This window comes from Brienomyrus brachyistius, chromosome 14 (assembly GCF_023856365.1).
Source record: "Brienomyrus brachyistius isolate T26 chromosome 14, BBRACH_0.4, whole genome shotgun sequence".
Taxonomy (NCBI): domain Eukaryota; kingdom Metazoa; phylum Chordata; class Actinopteri; order Osteoglossiformes; family Mormyridae; genus Brienomyrus; species Brienomyrus brachyistius.
Genome location: NC_064546.1, coordinates 5,228,139 through 5,237,675, shown reverse-complemented (window position 1 = coordinate 5,237,675; position 9,537 = coordinate 5,228,139). Strand labels below are relative to the sequence as shown.

The 9,537-nt window shown below is 40.9% G+C and overlaps 1 protein-coding gene across 1 annotated transcript in view; it reads right to left on the bottom strand.

Annotated features, from left to right (window-relative positions):
• Positions 1-237: 237 nt before the first annotated feature.
• LOC125707163 (uncharacterized) overlaps positions 238-9,537 on the bottom strand; it is a 51,826-nt gene continuing 42,526 nt past the window's right edge. Inside the window, exons 20-24 of the mRNA XM_048974112.1 lie at positions 8,225-8,435; positions 7,183-7,335; positions 4,962-5,135; positions 3,955-4,180; positions 238-787 (exon numbers count right to left, since the gene is read on the bottom strand). Of these exons, the coding sequence (XP_048830069.1) occupies positions 618-787; positions 3,955-4,180; positions 4,962-5,135; positions 7,183-7,335; positions 8,225-8,435 (934 nt within the window). The 3' untranslated portion in view covers positions 238-617. The remainder of the gene's footprint in view (positions 788-3,954; positions 4,181-4,961; positions 5,136-7,182; positions 7,336-8,224; positions 8,436-9,537) is intronic.

The window sequence follows — 9,537 nt, the reverse complement described above, 5'->3', positions numbered from 1 at the left end:
TTTTTGCAAGGGGATCAGGCATTTGTTCACTCACAAGACTGATAAAAAATATATAGATGATTAAAATTAGGGGAAAAATGCATTAAACGGGAATTATTCCCAGAGGGAGAGTAAGAGTCACTGAAGTGGATACAAACATTCAACCTTGGCTAATGAAAACAAATTTGAGTCATCCTGCCTCCACAAAAAATAACTGATACCATATTTTTTGAGATGATGTTTATTGAAAGTGGTGCAAATAGGCCACGTATTTTAACATACCACCATAAGAATGGATACCACACGAATAGTTTGTAAAATTACAGTAAATAAAGATATATTAATGCAAGCTGTGGGAAAAAATAACATTATTAATTCTAGTTTTTTGCCAGTTTTGGTTTTGGGATATTAGTGATCAGATTTCTTCACAAAGCCCGTCATAACTAAATAAATCTTATGAAGTTGTATTAATTCTTCTATTTTAAATAGTTTATAATGTAAAGACTTCATCCCTACAAGTTTTGCCTCCACATATCAAACGACTTGAATGTGTTTCTGGATCCCTGCCGGGTCCCTAAAACACTTCTTGACATTGCATACATCTTCACTGCATTTGCATGAGGTTTATGTATATGTGTCTAAAACTTTATGATGTCTCCAGGTGAAATACAGCAGCCGTTTTCCTCTGCCTCTTGGAGCTGCAGAGCCATTTTGTAGTCAGATATTGCCGGCTCAGTTAAGCCTAGATGACCGCGGACATCAGCCCGGAGCTTGTATATCACAGCATCATTAGGCAGGAGCTGCAGTGCTGAAAAATAACAATGAATACACACACACACACAACACAGGTTTGTATTTACAGCTTTGTAAGGACTCTCCATTCATTTATATGGGGAAAAACCCTAATCCCAACAATGACAACCTTAACCCCTACCCAGTCCTAACCTTAACGATAAGTAACCAAACAAAATACAAGACTTTTTAGTTTTTTGACTGTAGTCATAGATTAAAAAAAAAAACGGAGTTTCCCCTTGTGGGGTCTGAAAAAAACGGTTCCCACAACATCAAAATAACATGTTCTATCACATTGTGGGGACATTTAGTAATATAGCCCCCCCACACACACACGCACACACACATACTGTGCACACACAAACCGATATCATGTTACCAGACGTAGACTCTAATTACCTGACGGGAAACTTTAACGTCAATTGTTACTCGATTAGGATGGAGTATATATGACCATCGGAATGATGCATAGCCATGGCCCCTAAAAAGGTGGGGAAGTCAGGACGATTCAAAGAACCCCTGAATGACAGGCCATGAACATTTTGGAACCTAACTGGATTGTTCAGGGTTGGGGACAATATGAGCCGCGAGACAAGCCAGGGAGACCACCCAGGGAGACTGGCCAGGGAGACTGGCCATTGTGTCCAGACCTGACAGTAGATTTCACTCTGCTTAAACCTAAGACAAGTAATGATGGGTCTGCGCTGCATTGCATCAGTGACCCAGTGCAAGACAGAGACTCATGTGCCTCAGTCTTTTAATCAAAACACAGAACAATAAGCTCATGATGAGTGGTCCAGCATAAAAGCTTCCTTTCTGACACGAGGAGAACGAACTTGGTATTCCATGGGTGCTATGGTAACCGGAACTGCCTCCCTTTTTCAGCAGCAATAACACAAATGTGAATTGTGCATCTGCTAAATCTGTGCTATTTCGTTTATACTTATATAAACAAAAGTACTAGTTCATGCATGGAGGCTCAATGCATATTTCTCTTTTCAAGACACAACATTATAACAGATTTATGGGTTATGTTTGCTGTTTGCCATAAATTGCATAACCAATAAGCAATCTGTTAGACTTAAAAATATCACACATTTAAATAGTCTTTAAATAGTCTCAAAATTAGTATTTGCTTTTCTATAAGGGTTTAATCATGTAAGTAAGGTAGTATTTCTGTCAGATTGCTGTCACATACTATCCTACTGACACACATCTGACTCTTTTTCACAGTCATTAGGCTGAAATAGGTTATTTATGGGTTCAGTGAATGATAAACACTCTATATAACACAGATAAAATGAAGACCTGGAGGATTCTACCTACATATGGATGTCCTTCAAAAATCTCCCACAGAGCAACAAGAAAAAAAACCATGCAGGATGTCCAAAACCTCATCCAAGAATCTCCTGGCCTGCCACGCTGCAGACAATGCCTCAGCTCATACCTCAGCAGAACAAGCCAGATAGCAACGGCAATCATGAGAGTTTGGCCAGGAAATAAAACTCAAAAATGAGCAGTGTTGCCTTCCTTTTTTTAGAAAAATGTTATTCAAACAAATGAGTCTAAAATGTTTTTTCTTTTTTCAAATTCTGAGTTTGGTACAAAAAAACTTTATTCCAACTGTCAAGAACAGCGAGGAAAGCTGGGCTGATGCCGATGATGAACACAGATGACTTGTCATTATTAAAGGAACAAGGAATTCTGAGTCATGCCAAAATATGCCAGAGGAGACCGTCAGCCAGAAGATAACAATCATGATTTGTTTATTTTCATTAGAAACAGTAAGAGTGACTTATTTTCATTGCTGACCCAGAAAGTCACTGTTGCGTTTGTAAATGTAAACTACCAGCTTTATGGACACACAACTGATTCCATTCAGCAGCAAGATCTTCAACTTTGCTTCAACAGTCTGATTTTTGTGGAGAAATTCATACTCTAAGCAGAGCATCTGGTGAGTTAAAGCCTGACAGGCGGAATCCATGTGGCAGCTGATAAGATCTTTATTTCTGTACTATAAAGCAAACCAGTTAATTAACTGTCTGACACATGTGCAAGTATGTGTATGAATGCATTATGTGTAGAAATTGCAGATATATAAATCATTATACTAGAAGTATTAAGGTTTTAGATAGAATGCAAGCCTTTTTTTTCCATCTTCTGAACTCCAAACAGATTGGCTGTGAATGATAACGGAACCAATCTGGCAGGATGAGGGTTGCTATGAGAATTTTTAATGGCCTACTGGGCTCTCTGTCTTGGAGGGCGTCTGAGGGGTGAAAATGTTCTGAAAGATAGCTGCTTTTTTCTCGTCAGTGATCGGTACACGTGAAAGATGTAATTTGAGGGGCCATCAGCATAAATTACAAAGTACACACCAAATAGAGTAACTCTCACCACAGAAACCACTCTTTCCTAATGTACCTGAAACACATCATTGAAATTCCAGCCCTTACTTCCGTAACATGATGAGGTCTCCTCATAACAGAATCCTTATTGGTCAGCTACCTGCAAGCTTGGCATGCCCTCACACAGAATGCAGTATGTGCAGCAACTTTTTCAAACAGGAACATAAGGCATAGGGCATGCTGACCAATTAGGCAAGTTGACTAGTCAGAACACACTGGGCCCATACTGTGGGGATATACAGTGAATAGAGATGTACAGCATGAGAAAAATTATGCGTGTGTTTTTTTTTTTAATGGAAGCAAGTAAATCTATTCTGTTAGACCCCAAAAATTATGAACAGTGAAAGGGGGGTGGTATGGTTAGTACTGTAGCTTCACACCAGATCTGCTTGCAGCCTCAGGCATCATGTGTCTGCAGTTTTCATGTTCCTATGTTAGCATGTTCCATGTTCTTCCAGGTTTCCCCTTACAGATCAAAGGCATGCAGTTATGCAAATTGCCCTGCAATGGCCTGGCATCCTGTTCAAGGTGCTTCCTGCTTCTTGAAATATGCTCACCCTGACACTGAACTGGAAAATGTGTATGGAAGGTAGATCATATTTGACCCTTTGGAAATGTCCCTCGGAAGTTTCAAATAACTTGGTCAGATCTGCAACCCAGCTATTTTGGTACGGCCACTTTTCACTGAAAAGAACACTCTCCTCAAGATCAGAAACAACCACAAACTGTAAATAACAAAAACCATATGGAAGATTTAAGAATATAGATGGCAAACCTTGCGTGAGGTCTTTCTCTGCAAGATGGTATCTCTTTAGAGAGCAGTAGAAGTTGGCTCTGTTGAAGAAGATATGGGAGTTTAAAGGGCTGATGCCTAAGGCCATGGAGAAGTCCTGTAGAGCTTCTGGAATCTTCTGTAGCACGCCATGTGCGATGGCCCGATTCAGCAGTGCCGAGTCATCGCTCGAGTCCAGCTCAAGGGCACGAGTGTAGAACTGACAAGCCTGCAGCACAACACAAGAGAGACCAGCGATCAGCCTTTCAATTTAACAACCCCCCCATGCCCCATTCCCAAAGCCAGCCTGTCCCCTTCTCATTAGGCTTATCAACACGTTTGACAGAGACAGTCGGGTGCCGTGAGTCATGGGGTTATCTAACGTGTTTGCTGGTCACAGGCGTGCTGTTATGTCTGATGAGATGAGGCAGTGACAGAGCTCAAATCCTGTCATCCAACAGAACATCATAATCTGCTTCTCTGCTCAAGTCTCAACAAACATCGTAATACTCGGAAGTCATGATTGTTAAGTACAGTAAGTGTAATAATAGTAGTAATAATAACCAAGCGATTCTATTAGCTTGAAGTACATCACCACAGGTAACAAACTACCAAAATGACATTTTTTTCTGTGGTGATTTTATTTATTTTTTTGAAAAGTCTAAATGATGGGGCTGTGAGGTCAGAATGTGCCTCATCTGGATTTTTCTTTGTGGGAGAATGAAAAGCTCCAGGTGATGTACGATAATATATCTGTGCAACCAACTACCAAAATTGTGTTTCTTCTTATTCGCTGCGCAATAGTGCCAAATACAAATGGAAATGCTGTAAGACTTCACATACATCGAAACATCGAAAGCCATAGCATACACATATTACGATTGAAGTGAAGATAGCTAAACTTAAGCCTCTAAATATTACAGCATATTAAAATTACAATGGAAAGACCAGAGGTATGATAGGTCGCGCAACTGGGCACTGATCTGCTCTTATTTAAATGAGGCACTTACCTGTTCAAACTGCCTGTTGTAAAAATAAAGGTTTGCTGCATTGAAAAAGGCCAGGGCACAGTCTGGGTTAAGTGAGATGGCCTTCTGATAGTCTTTCATAGCGCTGGCCCTGTCACCCAGGAACTGACGTATAACTCCACGGTTTGTGTGCAGTAGATCAGATAGTGGGTTATGCTGTAATAAAAGCACAGGAAAAGGCACACTTGTTATGACAGACAACAATAGAGTAATGAAGGCGACTCGTTCAATGCAAGGGTATGGTATCCTCCACAATTACCGGTCACCCCTTGTAAAGATTTGTAAAAAAAAAAAAAAAAAAAAAAAAAGGGTTAGAAAATATCCACCTTTTGGTGAAGTAGCTTCATGTTACATTGAAAAAATTTGAAAAATCCAACCTTTCATTGAAACAAATGTAAATAAAGAAAAAGATATCTGTCATCAAGAAATAAGTATTTTCAACAAAAATGCAAAGGGCAGATTGGTGGCTGTGAGGTGAGGGTTGTGTCCCAGTAATCAGGTTGCTGGTTTGAATCCTGCGAATGCCACGAGTGATCCTACTCTGTTAGGGCCTTGAGCATGGCCCTTAACCTGCAGCTACTGTGTGCTGGGTATGATGTTAATTTACATCAAACCCTGTGAGCAACTCCTCCAACATACTGGGTAATTTGAGGGTTGGTGGCAGGACTGGCACTCAAACCAGATATCACCTGCTGCTTAGCTGCACTCAGGTTCTCATTCCTGAGGTGGTTTGTCGTGTGGGGGGGGGTGCTGTAAGCACAATTTTTATAAGGGGTGCCAATGTATCCCTGCTGCTTCAGAGCTCCCAGGTCGCATTATTAAATGCAATTTGTGAGGCGTTCTTATGGGTTTCTCCCTCAATCCAAATTCAAGCAAAGAAGAGGAATCGGTGACTCGAAATCGTTTACGCATGTCTGAATGGGCGAGTGAGTATGTGTGTGTATGTGCAAATGCCCTGTGATGAACCGGCATCCTGTCCAAAAGCTTGGACTCGCCCGCTCAATGGGATCTGGCACATGGATAGATGAAATTTTCCAGTGAAAACACACATTCTCTGCTCCTGTCTCTGTCTCATACAATGATGTAGTGCTCATGAGCAACTAGAGAATCTTTCTGAAACCACAGTGGGTGGGATTTCTGTCAGCCAATAACTGACAGATTTAACTCATTTTGTTAGCTGCCACTACCATCATTTGACTTAACTGGGTCTCAGTTAATCAACATTTCAAAACCTTATTTCTTCCATCATAATTAATAAAGAATCCCCATATATGTCCAACAGTATATCTGACTGGTCCTGAACGTCCCAACCAAAATCCTTGAGAACTTTGTGGTACCGTGCAGCAAAGCTGACAGTGTAGATGTGGATCCTGTGGGGCTCAGACACTCACAGAGCTCAATTAACACAGCAATTTTGCTGCCATGTGGGTGGCTGGCATGTGAGCAGAATACGCTGCTTCACACAGTTCAACAGAAGTGCAGTGCAGAAATATCTGAACATCCATGAGAGGGGGGAAAAAACCATTTCAAGGCTATGCGGGTCTGTGCAGCATAAGAATGATATCAATACAGAGGGCTGGACTTTAACCAAGAGGGTCTACGGTTTGAGTATCACAAGTATAATTCTCTACAGGCTTCTATAAAGCCAAGTGCCGAGCAAATTATGTCATTTAAAATAGCCATACACCAGTATACTAATTCACCGGTGAAATGCGACGCTGATTTTAAACATGAAAAGCTGTTTGTTCTAACAATTATTGGATTACTTCTTCATTCAAAAGGTACACCAGAAAAGAAACATTTATTTACACAAGCAGATCAGAGTACTTCTTTTCATGCATTTAAGCCTGCTCTCTTCTTTGAGACATACTGTATATATGTGAGAGAAAATCTTTGGGTCTTAACACAAAGTGAGCCATTTGTCCAGCGCCCATTTATCATTGAATAAGGGCCTCGCTCAAGGGTCCAGTGGCAATGCGATTATGCTTTTGGGTACGGGAACTGAACCAACACCCTCCCACTCGCAAGCACAGAGGCCAAACCTGCTGAGCCATACACTGGTCCCAAAGAACAAACTGGTCAAATGAAGGTACTTTGCTGCATCTGTAAATATGAAAGCTGCAAGAAATTAACAAAAAACAATGTTGATGAAAAAAAGTGAATATGGATATAATAACAGGATCAGGCTGCTGTTAGCTGGTACCTTCAGAGCAGTGCTGATGTCATGGAAGGCCCCATAGCTGTTCTTCATCCGTAAATTGACAAGAGCACGGCCCTCGAACGCGGCCCAGCACTCAGGCTCCAAGTCAATGGCTACCGTGAACTGATTCCATGCACTCTGGAAGGACCCAAAATCCTTGGAGAAGCAAAGGACTAGGCAGAATGAGAACTGAAAAAATAATCTATCCAATAATATAGCAAAAGTCCTGTCAGTGTTCAAGCTCTCAGATGGGCTATGTTCTCTGGCACTATGAAAGACTAAATAAATGCATTATAGACATGATATCATCTCTTTTTTTACCGTGACAGCACATGAAATAACATTTAAAAAGCTATCAAACTGTGTCACCCCTGTAGAAAGAGCTGAATATTTTATAAAAACATGGGCATACCACTGCAAGAAATAAAAAATAAAAATTCACCCAAAGAAGCTTTAACATTTACAACAGACAACATCAAGCTGAAACCCTACTAACATTATCTCTATCTATCAACCTGCTCTCTTTATGTCCTTGAAAAAAACCGTTGACGTGTTACTGTGTAGCTAATTTCCCTTTCAGTTTCCTCGTGTATCCTAGCAACATGCTGGACTGCTTACAGAATGGCATGAAATGCACTGTGTTTGTGGTGAAACCGCAGACAGAGGGCCAAAGAAACGCTTATCTCCCGGCTCGTATTTATTTAAGTATTTGAATGATTATTTATGGCGTTTCTTCGTATTGAAAATTCACCCAGCTACATCACCATTACCAAGTGTTATGATTGCATGCATAAAAAAGCAAATCTACATCTAATACAAAAGCTATGCAATCTGCACTTGAGGTAATCAGATTGCTTGCGGAAAGGGCATGTAGTAGGACAATAACCCAGGATAGCTGCTTCACTTTTCAACAAGTTCTGATGATGAATCTCCTTTAGCCTCAAAAGGCTGTTATAAACACAAACCGAAGAGTTAAGAATAAATTCAAATGACAATAGTGCAAACATCCTGTCACCCTTTAATTCAGGTTGCATGGAGGAAGTACCTGTAGGTTATACCCAAGGCTCACGCGAGCTGCAGGAGAGAGTGGGTTGAGGTGCAGGGCAGCCACGAAATCCCTCTGGGCTCGTTTGTCAGCCTCAGCGTGGCCGTAGTCCATGAGCGCATTCCCCCTCCCGATGTAGGCTTCCGGAAACAAGGGCTTGAGTCTCACTGCCTCGGTGTAGGCTCCCACCGAGTCCTGAAGGTCGCCCAGCCTAATTAAAACAGTGTGTGGTGTAAAATGTCAATTTAAATAATCCATACGGATCCAAATCATATATAAGTCTGGGTCAATAACATAATTATATTCCCCAGACGCGGAACTGAGAGAGCAGGACTCTGTGGAAGGTTGGGGACAAGTATCTCTCACCAACTCCAGAGTCATGTTAAGTCAGAAGACTATCATAAGAAGCCCAGGACATTGGTCTCCCTGGATGGGATGCCAGTCCATTGCAGGACATACACTCACACATGAACAATTTTGAGACACCATTTCACCTAAACTGCATTTTTGAACTGTGGGAGGACACCAGGGTACCAGGTAGAAACTTATTCAGATAGTGGGGGAAGATGTCAGCTCCACACTCAGAGCCACTCTACATCACATTATGCTACAGGCACAATCATACAGAAGGACAATGCAGAGATTCCACTTAGCTGGACTGTCTCTGCACTGGATGAGGAACTCAGTGCAACTTGTAAACTCCACATGCAGTGCTGTGTAGTAACGGATTACATGTAATCTGAATTATGTAATCTGATTACAAAATTCAACTACTTGTAATTAGAGTAAATTACATTTTAAAATGCTCATATCCAGATTATAGTTACTTTTTTAAGGAATACTATTTTAAAACACTACATTTTTAATTAGACCTATACAAATGTGAATAAATGTATTTATAATGCAGTGTCTCTGTAGCCTGTTACTGTGTAAATGTCACAATTACTGCCAACAGTTTTGACAGAATGGAGGAGGACACACATCTTCAGATGCTTGTGAGAGCAGCAGGCAAGATGGAGATGTCTGCGTTTGACCATTAGTGTGCAGATGTACAGATATCATTTTATGTTCGTGCACACCCAAAGATTACGGCCCTATACAATCTTTGTTTTCTGAAAGCCAAAGTGTATCCTACAGTGAAGAATTCAACATACAATGTAAAAAGAAAAAGATTTGGAGGTACATTTTCCATGACCTTGACTACTATCTAGCTAATGTTAGCTGTATCTAGCTGGCTACTTGCTAGCTAGCTAGTTGGTTAAAAGCAGCCCATATTCTTAGTGGGCTGCGGTTTATCTAGCTAGCTAGCTCAT